This window comes from Batrachochytrium dendrobatidis (assembly GCF_000203795.2).
Source record: "Batrachochytrium dendrobatidis JAM81 unplaced genomic scaffold BATDEscaffold_3, whole genome shotgun sequence".
In the NCBI taxonomy this organism is placed as follows: domain Eukaryota; kingdom Fungi; phylum Chytridiomycota; class Chytridiomycetes; order Rhizophydiales; genus Batrachochytrium; species Batrachochytrium dendrobatidis.
This window is the reverse complement of record NW_006281101.1, coordinates 375442-396269: the sequence shown is the minus strand read 5'-3', so window position 1 is coordinate 396269 and position 20828 is coordinate 375442. Positions and strand designations below refer to the sequence as shown.

The 20828-nt window shown below is 39.5% G+C and overlaps 8 protein-coding genes across 8 annotated transcripts; 2 read left to right on the top strand and 6 right to left on the bottom strand.

Moving 5' to 3' along the window:
- Positions 1-193: 193 nt before the first annotated feature.
- BATDEDRAFT_10027 (mitochondrial 37S ribosomal protein MRPS16) lies at positions 194-526 on the top strand (the record flags this gene model as incomplete). Its single annotated transcript, XM_006677071.1, has 1 exon — positions 194-526. The coding sequence occupies one exon, from the start codon at positions 194-196 to the stop codon at positions 524-526; it is 333 nt and encodes a 110-aa protein (XP_006677134.1).
- Positions 527-1529: 1003 nt separating this feature from the next.
- On the bottom strand, positions 1530-2210 carry BATDEDRAFT_23326 (uncharacterized protein; the record flags this gene model as incomplete). The annotated part of the gene is made up of 3 exons (XM_006677193.1): positions 1530-1577; positions 1675-1735; positions 1894-2210. The coding sequence occupies 3 exons, from the start codon at positions 2208-2210 to the stop codon at positions 1530-1532; spliced, it is 426 nt and encodes a 141-aa protein (XP_006677256.1).
- Positions 2211-2496: 286 nt separating this feature from the next.
- On the top strand, positions 2497-5178 carry BATDEDRAFT_87151 (uncharacterized protein; the record flags this gene model as incomplete). The annotated part of the gene is made up of 1 exon (XM_006677559.1): positions 2497-5178. One exon carries the CDS (start codon positions 2497-2499, stop codon positions 5176-5178), a length of 2682 nt encoding a protein of 893 aa, XP_006677622.1.
- A 245-nt stretch (positions 5179-5423) lies between these two features.
- On the bottom strand, positions 5424-6020 carry BATDEDRAFT_10263 (uncharacterized protein; the record flags this gene model as incomplete). Its single annotated transcript, XM_006677096.1, has 2 exons — positions 5424-5599; positions 5711-6020. The coding sequence occupies 2 exons, from the start codon at positions 6018-6020 to the stop codon at positions 5424-5426; spliced, it is 486 nt and encodes a 161-aa protein (XP_006677159.1).
- Positions 6021-6957: 937 nt separating this feature from the next.
- On the bottom strand, positions 6958-8179 carry BATDEDRAFT_87230 (uncharacterized protein; the record flags this gene model as incomplete). Its single annotated transcript, XM_006677451.1, has 2 exons — positions 6958-7688; positions 8149-8179. 2 exons carry the CDS (start codon positions 8177-8179, stop codon positions 6958-6960), a joined length of 762 nt encoding a protein of 253 aa, XP_006677514.1.
- Positions 8180-8430: 251 nt separating this feature from the next.
- Positions 8431-13071, bottom strand: BATDEDRAFT_18960 (uncharacterized protein; the record flags this gene model as incomplete). Its single annotated transcript, XM_006677129.1, has 11 exons — positions 8431-9337; positions 9420-9873; positions 9976-10625; positions 10742-11228; positions 11311-11426; positions 11507-11624; positions 11708-11790; positions 11863-11958; positions 12018-12123; positions 12207-12511; positions 12859-13071. The coding sequence occupies 11 exons, from the start codon at positions 13069-13071 to the stop codon at positions 8567-8569; spliced, it is 3399 nt and encodes a 1132-aa protein (XP_006677192.1). The 3' UTR covers positions 8431-8566.
- A 370-nt stretch (positions 13072-13441) lies between these two features.
- Positions 13442-17310, bottom strand: BATDEDRAFT_23322 (uncharacterized protein; the record flags this gene model as incomplete). Its single annotated transcript, XM_006677192.1, has 8 exons — positions 13442-14358; positions 14475-14582; positions 14838-14956; positions 15067-15622; positions 15724-16129; positions 16262-16789; positions 16881-17184; positions 17240-17310. The coding sequence occupies 8 exons, from the start codon at positions 17308-17310 to the stop codon at positions 13442-13444; spliced, it is 3009 nt and encodes a 1002-aa protein (XP_006677255.1).
- A 268-nt stretch (positions 17311-17578) lies between these two features.
- Positions 17579-20410, bottom strand: BATDEDRAFT_86783 (uncharacterized protein; the record flags this gene model as incomplete). The annotated part of the gene is made up of 1 exon (XM_006677450.1): positions 17579-20410. One exon carries the CDS (start codon positions 20408-20410, stop codon positions 17648-17650), a length of 2763 nt encoding a protein of 920 aa, XP_006677513.1. The 3' UTR covers positions 17579-17647.
- Positions 20411-20828: the final 418 nt, after the last annotated feature.

Below are 20828 nucleotides of genomic sequence, written 5' to 3'. Positions count from 1 at the left end.
ACATTTAAACTGACCAGTTGTGTATGGATCAAACATGTAGAATAGAGTGTTAGTTGTAAAGCATGTATAGTTCAAAAACAGTCATGGTTTGCCAATCAGCTCATGAGCCAGCCATTGGGATTCAATCAAGCAAAATTTATCATTGAGCAACTTTCCTTTTCAACAAAATATTTGCCAAGACTCGATACTGTATATGGTCGTTCGTATTCGATTGGCTCGATGGGGAGCAGCCAATAACCCCTTTTACGGTATAGTTGTTGCCAACCTTCGAGCAGCAAGAGATGGAAAGCATTTGGAGCGACTTGGAACATACAACCCAATATCCGATCACAATATGACCAAACATCTCGAGCTGAATGTTGATCGAATCAAGTACTGGTTGAGTGTGGGTGCGCAACCTTCTGAACGAGTGGCTTGGCTGTTAAGCAAGGTAATTTTGTTTGGCTCAATGGGTAGTGAATTGCTAGTGCAGTGTATCGTTGTGACGATTATGCAATATTTGGCTCATCTGGCATTATTTTTATAAACTCGATCCAACTCATCTTCCATTGCACTGATTTCAACCTGCCATCTCATCTAATACATAGGTCGATATAATGCCTCCAACACCCAAACAGCTTCAAAACCAAGGTGTGCTTTCATATGCTGATCACAAAACCTGGGACGTGGTTGTCAAGGATCAAAACAATAAAGACATTGGAGTCGTTTCAATTGAAGAAGCCATTCTCAAATTCAAAGGATCGCCCCTAGAAAAGTTTTTACCGTCGGATCCAGCGGTTTTTCAGCATAATGTCAAGGCTGAGAATATTAAGATGGGTGGGAGCAGTCCGGCCAAGGAACCTTTGACTGGTGCAGAGGCTCTGATAGTTCTTAAAAAGTTTATCGGGATTGTTTGACAGATTTTATGGTGCATTTGAGATTTAATAAAGAACTGTGAGATTGGCATATACAATTTCTGTTTCATAACCCAAAGTTATAGTCAAAGGCAAAGCGGGTAGAAATGGAATGGAGAGATGCCATTTATATTTTAACGCAGTTTTGCCATGTTTTGAAACCATTTTGACGGATCAATCAGGATGCTGCAGTCTTTTAAAACATGAACTATCTGTAAATCGCATGATGGTTTTGGATTAGCGTGAACTCTAGATAGGACACCAATGTTCGTGTCCAAGCAAAACCAAGTGGTGACATCTTGTTGAATCGAGAGAATCAGCAAACTGGTCGTGTCAACAAGTCAGATTGTTGCTGTGGTACAGGAAATATAAACGATAGATCATCTTGCCATTCAATCAGCAGACAATACCGATATTTTCGAAAAAACATCAAGAGTGATGGTTGCCGACAATCTTTCATTCATCTCTTCATTCTCATGCTCTGTCATCAGTCGTAAAGTATATATTTGCAAACTGCATAACCATGTGTTTTTATTCAAGATGCTCGAGTTTTTGCACCAATTCCAGTCTTGAATCGATCCCAATGTCAAGCGAGTTTGTTTAACCTGTAAGTTGGCTATGATTGAACGATTACAATTAAAAAGGCATGATCGGTTTTGCGCTCGCCTTTGTCTTTCGTTTCTCCTGGTTACATGATCACGAAATAGTTGATTATGCGTTAGTAAGCGAATGCATGAGTGGAAACAGTCTGAATAGATGCTGCCAATATAAATAAACAAACCTCTTTCCAGTCAGCAATGCGTTTAGGCATTTTGGCCATGTTTTCTTCAATCTTCTTTTGGCTGTTTTTTGCAGTAGCAGATTGGGATTAAGCGAGCAATGACAGCATAATAAAATATATACATGGCTTGTTAGTCCCAAACCATAGTTTTTAGAATAGACAAGCAATCGTATAATATACTCGATCATTCAAAATACATCAATTCGACAATGACCATACCGAATAACTTGAACCAGTGTTTTGTCGCTTTTTGCATACAATGAATATGCACTTTGCAATGCAAGTTCCTCGGCAGGTAGACCAACAACTTTGACAGGATCGATTCCAGCCAATTTACAAGTCAGTCGAATCTGCTGCTGCTCTTCTAGTGAAATGCGAGGTGGAAGCAGTTTGCCCAGTCGGCCTGTGCGAGAAAAGAAATCCTCTTTAGGAGGAGGAAATGCAATCTGCTTAAGAATCCAGTTGTTGGGCATTTTCTTTGGTATACGAATTAATAGAGAAGATCCTGCTATCAGTTTGTCTGCGCCTGCCGTCATGTTAATGCAATTTGAATGTAAACTTTGATATTGGTTTGAGTGAATTCAAAATCTGACGAGATTCCAATAATTACAGCAACAGATTTGTTTGCAACGACTTTAGATTTGTCATTAATTGCAGCAGTTTACTGTCGTTGCTTACATATTCATGTATTTCTCTTGAATCCAACTTAAAGCCAAACATATTGACACACAGGACGAATACTCACTTTTGGATCAACTCGACAAAACTTATTGTTAGCACTTGACCAGCAAACTAAATTGTGAGTTGGTGCAAGAGCCAGCGATGGATGCATCTATCAGAAACCTGGCTAAAACTGCCTGGGATCGTGCATGGAAAAGAGAGTACTATAGTTACTGCTATTCATACTGCTTTCTTTTAAATACAAGCAATGTCTTTTTTATCCAGCAAGCAGCACTGGATACTTTCCGACCTCCACTTCACGTTCGATGCTACTATTCGTCTGGAAAACCAACAGCACCGAGCCATAGATTGCAGGATTTAAATTTATCTCATTTGGATATAGCAGATATTAAGCCATCTGATGACTCCTGTAATGAACAGCAGAAAAATCCAACATCTCCTGCAACCAGTCATGACAGTAATGTTGATACGATAGAAAAAAATGACGCACTCACTCAGCTACTGTGTATACTTGATAATATTCCTATCAACCACACACCTTGTTTAATAGAGCCTAAACAGACAAGTCGGATATGGTTGCTGGTTGATATAGTGTGTCAAAGTCCAAAAACTTCTTCCAATCTTGCAGAAAATCACATTGCAAAACTACTGTTTCTCACAATTCATGGGCAGGGCTATGATTCTTCTCGATACCTATCAATTAAACATCTGATTCACATACTTCAGCATGCAAAGCGATCCGATCTACTTTCCCCTGTTTACCTTGAATTTTTAACAAGATATACTGATCGTGTTCAATACCAAGTCCTGAGCGATATTTTATCAGATCTAAAGCTGCATCGGTCGCATCTTATTGCCAAGATATTCCATGTTGTTTTGGAAATTTTGGTAAAACAGGGAGATGTCTTGAATGTTCATCGGTGGATTACCGATTTCTCAGTTTCGTCTACTTTATCAAAACAATCACACACAGATACTTTTTTCTACACATCTCAGCATTCAGACTTCAACTCCATAAACTTTCCATCTTTTAAAACGTCAGCTCATGTGCAGAATATGGCTGATCCACTCGACCGTAAACATTCAACACACTCAAAATCTTTGAATCCTCCATTGTTAAACTCGATGAAATATCGTTGGAAAATATGGCGAGCACTCAAGAATAGCAACAATGCTCAACGCCTGAGTGAATTCTTTGAAAGAGCTGATCCTTCTACCATTTCTATTGTTGAATATAACTCTGTTCTTGGCTCATACCTCAGGACCGGAAATCTTGATGGGTTTCAACGTGTTTGGTCATACATTACTCAAATAGACGGGCCAGTCAAACCAGATCTCACATCATTCAACCTCCTCATTCGATACCTATTACAGACCAAGGGATTTTCAGCAGGTCTTGATTGTTTTCGGCACATTAATGATGCTGGACTTTCTCCCACGATCTTGGAATACAATATCTTGATTGATTTCCTCTTCAAATCTGACGAGTCCACCAAAGCCATGGCGTTATTTGACTCGCTACGTCAGTCATCCATTATACCCCAAGCATCTACCTACACTATTATGATCAACCATTGTGCTGAAAAACGACTTATTTTAAACACGTTCAAGTATTACTATGCTTTGCAAGAATCTGGAGTGGTGTATTCTGCTCATTTATGGACAGCTATGGTACGTGCGTTTGTCAAACTAGATGACATGGCTACAGCTATTCAATGTTATCGGGACATGCTTGCCGATCCAAACGTAGACCCCAACGGATACACATTTGTACATCTGATTGAAGGATACTTTTCCCACAATGAGTACATGAAGGCATTTGAACTTGTTGGCGAAGCTGCTAAATGGGGTTTAGAAGACAATCCAGCAATCATGTCACTTTTAACAAGAATCCGCTCGAAAACTCAATTCGACTCGAATCAAGTTCTTCAAGACTATTATCGCATTCTTCCTCGACTCAAAGCTGATTATGCTGAATCAAATCTTCCCCCACATCATCTGTCCAGGTTTTATTTCCATCTTATTCAGCATTTTTCTCATTACCACCTTGTTGACATTTGTGTATCGATTGCAGCAGATATGGCAGATTTGGGACTAGATGTGAGACAAGTCAGTGGGCATTTGATATCAGTATGTGCTCTCACTGGAGATATCAATACTGCCTCTGACAAACTTCAAGCTGCCAGAAGAAACGAATCTACACCCGTTTGTTTAGCAGTTTATAATAATTTGATCGTGGGTGCGCTTCATCATGATAAAGTAGAGTTTGCAGATATGATATTTGGAGAAATGATACACATGGGCTTAGAAATCCGCCCAATCGTTTTGAATTCATACCTCAAATATAACTTGCAATCGGATGATGGTATGTCACGTACTCTTGATCGAATGAGGAAGCTGGATGTCAAGTACAACTCTCGCACGTTTTGGTTGATGATGTTTTTTTACGGTTTCAACAAAGGGTTGATGGATAAAGCTTGGAATATGTGGACTAGGTATATCGAGTTTTTTGGACCGTTTATAAAAGCGTATGAACGAACTTCCGATCATGTGCCTGGTGGTTCAAAGATTCAAATGTTGCCAACACATTCGGAGACGCGAAAGGTGCTGGAAGTGAGGTTGGTTAGACTCGCTATAAAGATTTGCCATTCACATGGAAGAACTAGGCAGGCAGAACAAGTGCTACAGTTTTCAGAAGAATTTTTGACTCCATACGAGTTTGAAGGTATTTACGAGGTCTACGAAAGCACCAAGACGATGTCTGTTTGGAGCGCTGGAGCTGATGATATTGACAATCAAAATTTGCCAGACGAAGACATATAGCTAATAAGAGTTGTTTGTGCATTATTTTTATCTTTTCAACAACAGGGTTTCCTTTTGCCATATTTCAAAGCACTAGATTTAGAATATAAACCACCGCCGCATGAATTGCATTGTATCTTCAATTTATATTAGTAGTCTACTATGTAGCCCCAAATAAATCATTACACATTTAAGAAAAAGTCTTATTTTTTATAGAATCGCAAATTCATTACAGACAGGAGTTATTGGTGAAATTTTAGACCAGCCTACAGTGGAAGTGAGCCACTACTGGCAATCACCACTTTCTTGGTGGGTGTACTTCCATTTCTTTCTGTGTTTTCAATTCTGAAGACAACATCCATACCTTCAATCACTTTTCCAAAAACAACATGACGGCCATCTAGCCATTTTGTCGCGACTGTTGTGATAAAAAACTGTGCACCTATATCCCCACATTAAAGAGCATCAAACAAGTTTAGAGTCAAAACAGGTAAACATGACAGATCCGGTCAAAAAATAGCCAATCCTAATACAGATTTATAACGCCACGTACCATTAGTGTTTTTACCAGCATTGGCCATGCTGACATATCCAGGGCCAGCATGCTTCAGTTCAAAGTTTTCATCGTCAAACTTGCGATCTTTATATATAGAGTAACCACCCGTTCCATCACCGTTTTCAAAATCACCGCCTTGGATCATGAAATCTTTAATGACTCGATGAAAGTGAGAGCCTTGATATCCAAATCCCTTTTCGTTGGTAGCCAAGACTCGGAAATTTTCTGCAGTCTTTGGAACGATATTACCATAGAGGCCGATGATGATTCTGCCAAGCTTATTGATTTGTATAGATGCATCAAACATAGTAATTAGTCAACAAGCAATGTGCATTCATCATGACTCTATATCATAACAGCCAGCCAATACCTCTTTGTTGTCCTGGGTAATATCAAAGTAAATTTTACTAGTAAATGCATCCCTAGCAGTACCAGACTTGGTGTCTACAGAATCTGATTCAGGGAGTTTGACAGGCCCCTCTGCAATAACAGGCACTGGTGGTAAAGTAGAAGCAGTGTCCTTGGCATCGTCGATTTCAGGTTTTTTGTGATCTGGAGTCTTGTTTTTGCTGTTTACAGCATTGGTTGGAGGCTTCCTGATTCGATGGCTAGGAGTACTGGGACTGCTGATGGGTGGTTGCTTGCTTTCAGATCCAGAAACAGGATTGGCTAGAAATGTATTGACATTGGTCTTGATGGAAGGAACACTCTCAGCAACCCTTACAGAACCAAGAACCTGCTCCTCTGCATCAAACAGGGCGTCCCTGTCCAAACTATCCCTGACTTCACTCAGCTCTGGGCTTGAGGTACTGGTGAAGAAGTATAGGATGAATATTGTTACTGCTACTGCAAGTAGCAAGAGTCTTGTTCGCAGCTGCATTGTAGGTCGGTTGCTGTAGGGTGGAGTTATTGACTAGAACACAAAAAAAGAATTCAATCGTTTATGTTCTAGTTGGTATAGCGATGCAGGTCGGAGTCGATTATCAAGCTTCTCCATAACAAAGCCTTATGATTTGAAGTTCACGCTGTCGACTCAACACCAACCATTACACAAGACACCCCACTTGATAGTAATACACTAGCACATTTTTGAAATTGGTTGATCATGATTTATGATTAGATAAGGCCTTGGAATGTGTTTGGATTTAGATTAAAGTACTTGAAGATTAAGGCGCGAGAATATATAGATAAACTATACAGTCAAAATGCAATGTGCATGGAATGCAAAGTATATAGTCAAGATCTCATGTCAAGTACTCTCGCCAATATACTGTCGACCATCTCCCTCGTCCAAACCACGAAGACGCATTTTTCCAACGTTTACGAGATGGTCCGTGTAGCTTGGTCACAATATAATAGTAATTGTCATCTTCGCACGAGTCCACTAGTTGCGGAAGTCCACTGTCTTTACTTTGCAGCAATACGAGCTCAATCGGTGGTCGTGATGTTTTTACAGAATCACACTTGCTACATTGGCACGCACTGTTGTTCTCACATGCTTGAAAATATTGCTCCTCGACAGGGATCTTGTCCTTGCTGATTTTCTTGATCAACATCTGCTTTTTGTCATTGATTCGAACCACTCTCCATAGTGTCCAGTATGTCCCTTGAGTAATCAACTGTTGCACCGTGTATGTAGACCGTAGTCTGTCGTGTTCCAATACATCTGCGAGTTGAACAAGCTCTGTTGAATCTTGTTCGTTGGTAGTGTTTGCATTGCAGTGGTTCATAGAGGTCAAAGTAGATATTTCTCCTCTACGCAACACATCGGCAACTTGGGTAGCTGTCAATGGCTCGGGGAATGGTTTGTGTCGTGCTTTTTTTGTCGTGCTTTCTTGATCCGTACTATTGGGTGATGGCTTTGTGGATAAGGTTTGAATGGCTGATACTGACGGTGACTTGGATTTGCGTTTTCTTCGCAACGAGCCAGCTATGGATTCATCAGATCCCCATCTTAGACGTGCTGACTGGGATCCTGCTTATGAACATGATTATATATTTAAAGTGGGCGTAGTTGGTATTGGGCCGGGAGTTTCAAGCCATTGTTATCAGGTTTAATGTAATTTAATCAAATTTGTTATATACCCCATGTCAATATTAGTCCACACCGTCACGGTCGAATGAATTGTCATTCACACGACAAGCCATAAGAGATGTCAAAAAGAGCATATACAGTTGAATACATATTGTGTTAGCACACCATGTTTAATATGGTCGTATTTTAAAACGGATATTTGGATAGATATTCGCCCTGCATTCAAAGTTGAAATATTTCTGTAAAGAACAAGCAGCCATTTAATCATACATCTCGTGTATTATCCATTACCCTGGCCAAGAGTTGTATGTGGCTGATTCAAATTATACAAAAGTTGTGATGAACTGCTCATTTGCTCCAAAAAACCGTATCTATTTTGATTATGGCATGATTTTCATACCTATTTCATTGTATGACCCGCAGTTGCCCATGTTTGTAGAAAGTGCCTATATTGCTATCAAAACCGTGCTAATGTACGCGATGTGCTTCACCTGGGGGTGTGAAGACCATAATTGGAAATCCAAATTAAACAATCAGGCATAATAGCAATCTTGAACTACCATTGTCCTATAGCTCAGACTCACTCGGTTTCTATCACAGTATTTACACACTTGAAGCCAGATTCAGTAAAATCAAAACTATTCAGTTTATTTCAAACGAGTAGCTGATCAGACAATAAAAAAGCGTAAAAGGAATGATGGACTAAAAGTCTATTATTTGGAAATGATCTAATTTATCCACGTGGCTTCCGACTAAAATAATCAGCGTCCAAGTTTAAGGTTAGTTAAAGTACACACCATAGTAAAAGCAATCTAATCTTACCGAGTGGTATCATAAATACGGATAAGTTCGGCCTGACCCGACTCTCCTTGAGAAAAGGCATAACCACGAGTTCGTTTCTGTCTTTGAACAACACGCACTTTAGCCATGGCCTTTCTAAACCACTCCATACGTGGACGATGATCGGGAATATTGAATTTACTGATTTCTTGCACAATATGATAGGATCGTGGGAAAATTAAGCGTTTGGTGTACTTCCAGATAAAGTCGCGCAAGTTGGCCACAAAAGGAATGATCATGATGCCAACCCAAAATGCTACAGATGTAAACATGGGATAGTTGACACCTTGAAGTTCTGTTCCAACACCAACCATAGGGCCAATAATAGCATAAATGGGAAATAGAATAAACCACAAGGCGATGCTACCAAAAACACCAAAATAGGTGAAATTGACCCACGTATCAACTGTTAGTGCAGCCTTCATGGTAATTGTAATTAGATCGGCAGTATAAATCATTTCTCCCATGACCCAGTTGTTGGCCGTTCCTCCATTTGTCATCATAGCTCCTTCACCATAAACGGCAGTAAGTCCATAATACATGATCAAAGAGTGAAAGAACGAGTTGATGATCCATGCCCAAAATGAATACGTGTTGTAGAATTCATTGGTTTGGCCAAGTCGGTAAAGTTGTGGATAACGATCTAGCATTCTGGATGTCAAAAATTGATCAAATACACCAATTGCAAGCGGCTGAAAAAATGCAAACACAATGTTGTAGGATGATTGAGTCCAAGTTTCAAACAGAGTCTAGACAAGAGTTGCAAACAAGATTAGTATCAGCAACAGGTTTAATAAGGGCAATACTTGAAAAGCTAAAATTTTATATTACCTGGCCAGAAAATCCGTTATCAAGAGCAAACCACAGCTGAATCAAGTATAGTGTAATATTTTTGTAAAACGAATACAGAATAACTTTGCTCAAACGCGAGTAAGCCCAGCTACCATGAACAAGAAGTAGTTTTTTCAAGAAACGGAATTGAGCAATGGCAAAATCAGCACTACGAGCAGCCTGAAGACCTTCCTGTCCGCTAATACCAATACCTACATGAGCAGCTTGTATCATGGAGACATCGTTGGCTCCGTCACCAATGGCAAGCGTTACTGCACCTTCAACGTTCTTGCGCAAAAGCTTAACAACCAGAGCTTTTTGTAATGGAGATACACGGCAGCAAATAACAGCCTTGCACAGAGTAGCAAGTTCAAGAAACGTGTATTTAATATCGTCTTCAAGAGCATAGGCCAAGCTTTTACCATCAATAATCAACGCAATTTGTTCCAAATCACTGTCGGCTTGTTTTTTTAGCTTTCCCTGTTTTTCGGTCATAAGATGCCCAACGTACGGCACACCATTAAGATATCTCATTCCCCAAAACATAGAGTTGGACGAGCCAGCTGTATCCATACCACCTTTGACGGCAGCTAATTTTCTTGCCAAAAAATCCTTGGTATCAAAATGCGTTGGCTCATTGCACGTAATCAGCGACATTTCTTCAGTAATGAGCTTGCACGAGTATCCAATATTGATGGCTGTTTCTTGTCGATCGCCAGTCAAAACCCATATTTTAATTCCAGCCGTTGCAAGCGTGTGGATTGTGTCAGGAACTTCATCTTGCAATCGATCTTCAATAGCTGTTGCACCAAGCAATAGCAAATCCTTTTCAATAATTTCAGCAGCCTTTTCCAATTCCAACGCGCGGTTGCTAATTGTTGTTGCGGCCTTTTCGTATATCTTTGCCCATTCGGTGTATTCTTCTTCGGGAATGTCACGATAAGCAATACAAAGTGTACGTAGCCCATCATTAGCGTATTCTTCAAGATGGGCACATGTGGCATCAACAAATGTGTTTCCTTGTTTAGCCAACCGGTCAAAAATCACTGTATCGGCTCCTTTGATGTAAAGTTTAATTTTCCCTTCAGGACTTCGGACTAGCGCACTCATACGTTTACGGGTGGAATTGAATTCATTGATTTGAAGAATTTCCCATTCGTAATCCTGTCCGTTATGTTTGTATGAAACAGATCGTGGCCGGCGAGTCTTTACAATCATAAAAATAGTAAACACAGCAGTAATAAATTTAGTATGCAGACAGATTGTGTATAAACTATTATGGGTATAAAATTTAAACAAATGCTTGAAAGTTGAAGACTTACAGTAAATGTGTATCCAAGAGTTTGAGCGCCTTTGACAAGTGCAGCCTCATCAGGAGAAGAGGCTTGAAAAATAATTTTTGTGGGATCTTCCTCACTTACTTCTGGAATGACAGTATGGCATACAGCCAAAAGCTGCAGAAATTCTCGAATCGTATCACTAGTAGGCGATTCCCGATCGTGATCTTTAAGTTTATTGAAATCATACCATCCTGAAGCTTTTCCATTTTCATCTATCATAATTTTGCGGTTGTCTGGAACAACTTCAGCGTAGGCAATACCGGCTATGCTCAGCATGCGGAACTCCATAATGTTGCATGTAAGTGTTCCAGTTTTGTCCGAAAATATATAGTCGATTTGACCAAGCTCTTCTACAAGGGATGAAGTACGGGCTGTTGCTGGCGTGTCTTCTAATTCATAATATAGGTCTTCGTCACTGTTGATGAGCGTTCCAAGAAAGTATCTTACAATCTCCATGGTAACAATCAAGCTGAATGAGCGTGTTTGTATAGGCAAGTAAATGGATTGGTCAGCATGCTTGTAAAAGAGTAGTCTAAATAATCAAAAATTACCTCATTGGAATCAGATTATTGAACAGAATGATATAGGTGATAATATTTCCAGGAAAACGACCCCACGCTTCTGAAGAGGGTACCATCATAATCTGCGCCTCAAAGGAATTGTAAAGCTAAACAAGGTATACAATAGCCAGTGTTGCTTTAGTTTCCAGTAAAATATTCGACCTGACTTGATCAAGAAAGCACTTACGTGGCGAGAAAGAGTTCCAAGAGCGCATATTACCGACATGGATACAAGGATAAAAAACAAATATATAATATGCCTGTTCACAAGAATGTCCAGATGGGTTCGCTTTATTGGAGTGGCGCTAAATGATCATTCAAATATATTATTCAGCACAAAATGGGCTGGTTATGCAAGATTTAGTTTACAGTAAATCAAGTATCTTACGTGGCATTTTTCATCAGCTTTGATTCATGCCCAGTAAATACAGCAATTCCATAGATCCAGCGTGTATTACGCAGCATTGCACCCTAAAGTATACTTGTCATGTTAATGGCTAAAACGACAATGTGATGTATCATGGATTTAAGCAGACCACATACTCGAAGTAAAAGCTGATCGGGATTCAGAGGGATTTCCTTTGCACCCAATCGTAATGTTCCTTCAAATGTATACAAGGAATTATTGGGCAATTCTGACTTGATCACACCTAAATAATAGAATCACAACATATTAGTTGCTTTCACTTTGATACTACACAGTAGGTCAGTGACAAAAATTTGCCTTCAATATTGGAAACATCATCTGGTGTCAAGTAATTCATTGTTTCAGTTAAGCCTTGTCGGATTTTGAGATTTGTTTCGCTATCAAATAGATTGTATTGAATATTGCAGTCAGCAACGGGTATATCAAACTGAAATTGCATTTACAAAGTATTACAACATACCCATCCAAATTACTAGTTTCAATATAGCATAAAGAGTCTGGCTCGGAGGAACTCAAAAGAACCAGATCAGCCGGAAAATACTGCGAGTTTTCAATTCGAACAATATCTCCAACAGCAACTTCGCGCCATGGTTTGGGAATAAACGATGTACCAGAAAGCGTGTTGACTAAACGAGCATTCACGATGGTGTCTTGGGCATGTCGCTTAAGGTCTTCCATAATTTCTTTTGCAGCTGAAACAGCCAAAACAATGGAAAGAGGAATAACTGTACCATATCGATTTGTTGGAGACAAGTCGCCAATTTGCTAATAGTTTTTAAACAGATGTCAAGGTTAGGTGAAATCATCGGGTAATCAAAACACAAGTGTGCTGAATACAGTAGCAAAAAATGTATTGGCTAAAATCCAAGATCTTATTTCAAGAATGTATTATTGCTGTATTTCAAACACAAATTGTACAAAGCACCAGATTCACTGCCAAATGTTTGGTGTGAGTGGTTCAAAGTCTGAAATAAATGCGTCCAACCTAATTCTGGTCACGACACGTTCCAGGTTGCTTGCAGACAACATTCTATCCATCCACACCACAAGAATAAAATATAGCCAATTCTTGCATATACTCATTCATAGCCATAGGGCAACACTCGACTCACCTGAATAATGGCAACAAATAAGAAAAACATATTTGCATACTTGGAAAACTGCTCAAACAAAAACTTGGGAATGAACGTGATGGTGTTGTATTTTCCAGTAGTAATACTGTTGGTAAGAAACTTTTGTGTTTGGTTTTTTATTGGGTCGTTTATATGGATGATGCGGTTGGTTTGGATGGCAGCACCATCGTTGGTATCATCGCCTAATAGCATTTCCGTATACTGTGATACGAGTTAACTAGGAGTAAATAAGCTCTTGAACGAGTCAGGGTTCGTGCTATCAATAAATGAGTTGAATGGAAAAAGGAAAGGTTGAGGGTCGAGATACTATACGCGGAGTTGGTTAATCTGTTATCAACATTGATAGCAGCCACGTGTCGAATCCATCACTAATCCTAATCCTAGCCCTGAACCAAGTCATTTCTACAGTTGTCGTCTTTCTATTCAGATTAATTTTGGTAATGTAGTCTCACTACAATAAAATACACCTTGAGTTTACTATCTATTTAAACTGAAATTATTGTATTGTCAACCTAATCTGTAACCCTGCACATCACTAGATTTCAACTGATGAGATTCAAATTCAAGAAACATTTCGCCATTTTCCACCACATAGACAGCATCCTCCATAAAGCCCACTCCACGTGGGTATTTTGGAAATCCCGTCAATCAACACCATACAGCTAGTATTTTTTGTTCCTTCCAGCAAATTTGCAAGCATTTTGGGTCCCGTATAATCACATGTGGAAAACCGACAACACATTAAACACTGTTTAACAGATGTAGAAAACCGCAAGTGTTGCCCTGTAATCGTATCGATATAAGGGAGCAAAACAAACTCCTTCTCGTTGGGAGTCTCGCGCTTGTGGGTCGCCGCAGCCCGTTGTGAGGTTGTGGACGATAATGGAATCAAACATTTAGAGGCTTTTGGAAGGTAATCAATTGGATCAAGTTCAAGACGGTCGATTTGCCCCGGAATAAACAGAGTAAGAAGGGAGTGCTGTTCAGATTTGTCGTTGCCTGAAGATTCCTTGAGTTTGGCAATGTGGGAAGGAAAAGCAGTGCCTTCAGGCCACTGACAAATATCTTTGATGTGACTGTTGAAAAGAGTTTGGAGTTGCGGAATAAGCGAGTGATGAATCGTTGCAGACCCAGAACCAATAAACAAGGCTAAGCATTCAGCAGCGAGAGATGACTCGGAATGCAACGAGAATCCTCTTTCAGCAGCCTGATCAAATTCAATCAAAAACGTGGCAAAGGAATCAATATTGATGCGTCTAACTGTTAAAAGGTTCTCGACTGATCGCACGTAACCCAAAAGAAATGTTGATCGCATAGTTTGCCTATTTTTTGGAAAGCTCAATCCCAAAAGTGTCTGCGACAAATTGTGCTTCAATACTTTGATGTAAAATAAACCCAGGATAAGTGCACGTCGTGATGGCTGATGCATTAGTGCCATAGCATGAACCAGTCCTAATAACGATGTTTTTGAAGATTCAGCTATAGCATTTTTGTTATCCATATTTGAATAAGTTATTTAGTTTACAGTTTAGTGCATGAACGCCAAAGTATCTTGTTAAAGTTTCCAGTTTATAATTCAGTTCGTGTGTAGTTACCATCAGGAGCTGGTTTAATAGCAGTGCTTTGAATATAAAGACTGCGTGCCAAAAACGCACAGTAATCCAGGATCCAAAGAGCATGCGGCACAAGATAGTGAAGTGTCTCTGCAATAAGAAAATAAGATGAAATATATTAGTCAAGATAGCGATTCGCGTATATGACATTTGCATATCAGTAGAAAAGGTAAAAATGCAAAATTCAAAGCTTATGACATACCCTTGTTCAACGTAATTTGAGTATGTTGTGTAGACGCACTTGTGAAACAGACAGAATTCAAATACAATGCATCTGGCCCAACGTCGCATTTCAAATCAAAAGTTAGTACCTGCAAGATGCAATATCATAAAAGTGTAGCAAACCTGAGTTATCGCTTGATAGATTTGCACCCATGGATGAAGCTTGAAATATGGAAGTGATGAATCGTAACCGCATCATTGCGCCAGTGTTTCTAAATGCAAAACTATTTGGCACAAAAATTCTAAATACAGCCATCGTGTATCATGACAAATCAACAGTCCCACAAGGTAAATAAAAGGCTAGTTTTAATTGCATGATTTTCAAATAAATCAAAAACTCAAGTCTATTTACCGTTGAATGGCCAATTGAATGCCTACAAGAGTATCAGCTGTGGCCTGACATCCAGATTCACTAAGCGGGTAAATAGAAGCCACTCCAAGATTAACAGAGAAATAGCTCATATATGCAAAATGAAGTCGTTGCAGCAATGCCGTACGATAAGATTCGGTTTTTGCCCATTCGTTTTGTGCCAATTCTTTTAATAGCACTAGATAATCGCTGCAGCATTGGCCATCAATCATTGCTGCAAAAATTCCGTCAGCGATTGCGTGTGCTATGGAATGAGCCAATGGAAGCGGCCGAAACAAATCCTGTACAGTCGTTGAAGAGACGTCATTGAGTTTTAAAGGTCCAGTGACAAACATTAACGAGTTTATGTGAGATGTAGTGGGGTTAGCAGAAATCTGAAGAGATGATTTTTGAGTTAGCAGATGTAGCCCATTTGGAGATGCATAAAAGGCGATGGAAAACAAATGAGCAGTGTCGTCAGTTCCATCAAGTGTCTCGGTCAATTGATTCAACGGATCTAGTGCAACATTTGGCATTGTGCCAAAGATCTCATTCAAGCCTAAAATATGCATGCAATAGAATCATTAGCATATTATATAGATCAAACACCATACTTGGCAAATAGGTCACGCCAATAAAATACAATCGCTACATATTTACCCATGGCTAGACCTTGATTGGCATCGAAGCCTATTTGATTTTGAAGATTTTCTGCAGGCACGGCCAAAGAGTTATCCAGCGCATCCATATCGTTAAAGAACATGTCAAGTTGAACAGACTCGGACTGTTTTTGCAATTCATTCAAGTCAGGCTTTAGCGATACAGCAGTATCATTCTCAAGCAGTGAAGAGTCATTTTCAGAAATATCAATGTTGTGGAAAAGAAGCTTGTGAGTGTTGTTTAAAAGTGCAAGAGTGGATGCATCGCGGTATTCAATTTTTCCAGAACTTGTACCAACAACAATGATTTGATCAGCAAAGTTTCCAGAAATGGAATTCAAATGACACAAAGCAGTCGGTTTTGTATTTGAGTAGATCCATTTTGATAATGGTTTCCATTCTTGTTTCTATTCCGTATTACAGCAAACCAAAAGGAAAGAGTTTAGTCAATTTAAAGTCCAACGATTTCTTGAAGTTTGATATTATGCACTGATCAACAACACTTGAATCCATTAAACGTAATGTATGCAAATACTAACCGTATCGAGAAAGGTTTCAGCAGTGAATTGTTCCCATACAGATAGCACATGTCTGCTACTACCATTCGTACTTGGTTCACGACAAACAACAGCCAATCGATTTTTGTCTATTGCATGAAACATGACAACATCTCCAGTAGGATCGATCTGCACACAAGTACTACCCATCACGACTATTTTTCCTGATGGTAGATTTAGCTCAATATCAACAGCATAGACGACGCCAGGAGAGCTGTATTTAATAAATATCCGAAAGCAGTTCTGAGCAACTGGATGAATAGTTGCTGCAGTGCACGCACCAGTCATTCCAGAAACATCCAGTTTGATTTTGTGATGAACCATGACGTGTTCCAAACTATAGCAATGGAGATTCAACTCGAGGAGTTCAGTGAGAGTCATGAATGAAAATGCACCAAATACAGAGGTTGATCCAATTACAGTTGAATGTTTAAATACAGCTGCCGATTCAAACGGTTGTAGCTCGTGTGAGGAGATTGTATTTGTAGTTTCAGGATATGTTGGTTGACACTAGTAAAATTAGGTTATTATATTAAATGTATTGATGTACTGTTCAATAAGCATTTAGTAGATATTGATTCATAGATTTAGTATGAATTACCTTGGATTGAGCATCACACCAAGCAAAAGCAATGACAGACTGATCAACATTAGTGTCGTAAGCATGTTCAAGAGTACAAGCAGATTTATGATGACTCCAAATCCCAACGGAACCATTTGAATCAATTGTAGCCAGATAGTATCCAGTAGGATTCCATTTAACCGTATGAATACGATTTATTCCATGAGTGGATCTGATTTCTGTACTGTTGGTGAATGCAACTGCGCCAATGTACTGGACTGCCGTTTTATCGGCGTGCTGAACCTTGTAATCTATAGGATTCCACAGCAGTAATTCATAACCACTGAATTCAATCAATTAGTTGTCTGTATGTTCAATTCATAGAGGATTCTTGATACCTGGTTCTGGAGTTGGTGTATGACTGTGAAGCAGATCCAAACCTGACAGTAGAGCCAGGAGCCAAAGACATGGCAACCACGTTCTGAGCAGACCAGTCCATGACAGGGAAATGGTTTAATATACAAATAGCAATCTGTAATCAGTCCAAGTCTGGACTAGTGAGTTGCAGCTGTGAACGGATAAAGATGTGGTCGATAACTTCAAGTGTTGAAGCAGGAAGAGTACAAATTCAAACACTTTCTACCCTACGGACTGACTTGAAGCGTATCTCGTTTGAATGCTCACTAGCAGCAGTGCTTCAACAGCAATGTGTTGGCAATCCTTTAGCAAAGTTCAAGTGCGCGTCCAGCAAGAATCAACTTTATTTTCTATACTTTTTCATGACATTTTTACAGCTGTTTCCATCTTCATTCGTTGGTTTTGGTCAATCCTGTCATTTCCATCACTTGAAAAACTTCTTTTTGCATGCCATTCACATCCAGATATTCACACACTCGCTGCACTATAAACATATCCATGACACCACGATCGTCTGTATACCACGACGTGCTTCTACTGTGGGTATATCCATCCTTCTTTAAATTGCTGTTTGATTGTTGTACTGCTTGAATGGCTTGAATAACTCGAAAAACAAGTAACGGTTTGGTAGATTTGGATTGAATAAGATCAATGATAACAAGTCGCATATCCATGGCTGATGGTAAGTAAATTGGCATCCAGTGTATGCATTTCTCAGTACCATCAGAATCCAAACACCAAACCCATCGAGGCTGATCGCGCATGCAGTTGTTTTCAAAGTCCCATCCAATCATAAAACCAAACCACTCCATTCCTCTTTCCATACCATCGTCTAATTTTAAATACCCACTCACAAATACCATTAGCGTTGTCCTGTCCATTCCTACTCCTAGTCGATGCAAAAAATCCATAACCCATTGTTCAGCTACATCCATCCCTTTGCCACACTCTATGGCTTCTTCTACTCGAGCTTTTGCAACCGCCAAAATAAGAGTCGTATACGATCCGTACGAATCAAATTCACTGGACAAAACATCTTTTGATATGTGTTGAATCACTTTGTGCACCATGTTTGACACTGTTGGTTTATAATCAACATGACCAACAAAATGTCTTTTTGCCACAGTTTCTGTTGAGCTAGATGAATACCCGGCTTTCCAGTTGGGTTTTTGAGTATATACTCGTAAAAGTGTCTTGACAAGCACAAGATATGTGGGTTGATCATGGATATGGTCTTGAAGAAGATTCATATATTCTTGGTAGTGTCCATGAAGCAGATACCAGTGCGCCAAGTGCTGAAGAAACCGTGCATCCATTTTGATTCCAGAATTTAAAACAGTAGTAAGAACACGCTGAGCTAATTCGTCATCGCCCGATCGTATTGCTAAATGAAACAATACTGTCCAAACAGCTAGATCGGGTTTCATTACTGGTTCTGTATGCTCCTTGATTGACGATGCAGGTAAAGTAGTGGAGAGTGTCTCGCCATTTAGTGTCACACCCATCCGACGCATACATTCCGAAGCAACATCCACCATGGGATTGTATCCAAGCAGTGCACCATGAGCAATACTCGTATATATACCAACATGACCATGTATGCCCATGGCTTTCACTTGGTCTGAACTAAGAATTTTTAAAGCAACATCAGCATAGGTGTTCATAGAAAGTCCACCAATAACCACCATTACTGTGTCATGGGATAAAGCGAGTCTGCGATCCGGTAAAGCTTGAATAGGACGAATATTGATATCGCGAATACGTGATCGTGGTCCATTGAGATCTGCAGGAATGCCAAAATAGTCTGGTGCTCCAGTGGAGTCTATTGTGGCTGGAAGAAAAAAAGCATAAAGAATAGCCAGAGCAGAAAGTAGGCACCGGCTCCAAAAAAGAACTCGCATGATTCGATGTACAATCCAGTCATTGGAGAGTGGATACGCTGATTGTGTCATGAGTAGATTCAACATTCTAACTGCACTGTCCAAATCTTTTGTCATTATAAAACCATACGTTACTAGATCATATACTTGTGAACGCGGGTCATATCGACGTGAAGAAACACTCGATAAAGTATCATGGGTGCTTTGGGCTGAATTGGCTCGTTTAGCTTTAAATTCATTATAGATCCGCTTTGTTTGAAGTAGCTGAGAAGCATCGTCATGATAGGCAGATAGTCGTCTTGTGTAAAATGCATCAAGAGGCTGAATAAGATCGTCTGAGGGTTGAATACCTTTATCCAATACTATAGTGCGCAGCACTTGCATCAGCAATTCCAATTGTGTGTCTGTACGCTTAGTCAATACAATAACAAAAGGCACAAGACATTTACTATATATGCCTTGCTGTATTGAGTCAATTTGATTTTGAGCATCGTTTTCTATGATTAGCATGCTAGATTCAGATTGAAGCGGCGTATCAAGCAATCGACAAATGGTCGATACCACATGATGAACAGATAAATGCATTAGAGGAACAGCGCATTGAATAACCTCTAAACACACGGTAGACCAGTGATCTCTCAGGGTTGGATTATATTTAACGTTATCTGTCAGCATGAATGCCAACGAATTCAATGTATTTACATTATCGAATTCAATAGCAGATATTGCCTTTAAAATTACTTGAAGATCAGACGAGGTTTTAAGTAAATGTGAGAGCGTTGTGGGTTTAGGAGAGGCTGTGGGATGATCTGAGTGATCCATTTCTGGTGATAAATAAGTTTTTATGGGAGATTGATGGTTACGAAGTGGACCAAGTAAACCTTCGTATGCTAATGCAGCTGCAGATGGGTTTTCAGGTTGTTGGTGCGGCGCGAGTTCAGATTTGATCCGAAGCCATCGCCGATTGCAAGATGTCTGTGAAGAGTAGAATCGAGACTGATTAAAATGGTTAAATTCTTTTGAAACAGGCAAAACTGTCGAGTAGTTATTATAATGCATATGCTGTGTATTAAATGTCAAGCCAAGGTATCTAGCTCGATGCGATCTGTAATTGCATGGAGAGCAATGTAAATGAAGGGATGTCCAAGACCGTGGTGCGGCTGTAGTGGATAATAGTGAATCTGATTCAAATGATAATAGCGACACCAGATGAAAAGAAACGGTATCTATCCATGATGATATGAATGAAACTGATGCTGTAATTTTATCCATGGTGTGATGTTTCAACGAGTGATTTGATAATGGCTATATAATTAACGTGAAGATATTGATTTTGAAAGCATCAGTGATTCATACAGCATCAAAAGCAAGGATAGTTATTCCAAGTGTATGGCCATATTATTAGGACAAATACATTGATCATGGTGTATCAGTAAACAATGATTTTGCCCAATACTTGACCTGATTTACAACACAGGATAATAAAGGAATATCACAAATCATCAATAACCTACAGCTTTTGATGAATTAGTGTGTATGGCAGTGCTAGTGGAAGAAAACTGTTGATGTAATGGGTGACTTTGGCTTGTATGGGTTATCGAAAGATCCAAAGCAGTTTTCCTGTTCAGCAATGGTGATGTAAAGCTCAAGGATGAATCATTTTGATACTGAATTTGAGCCGAGTTGCATT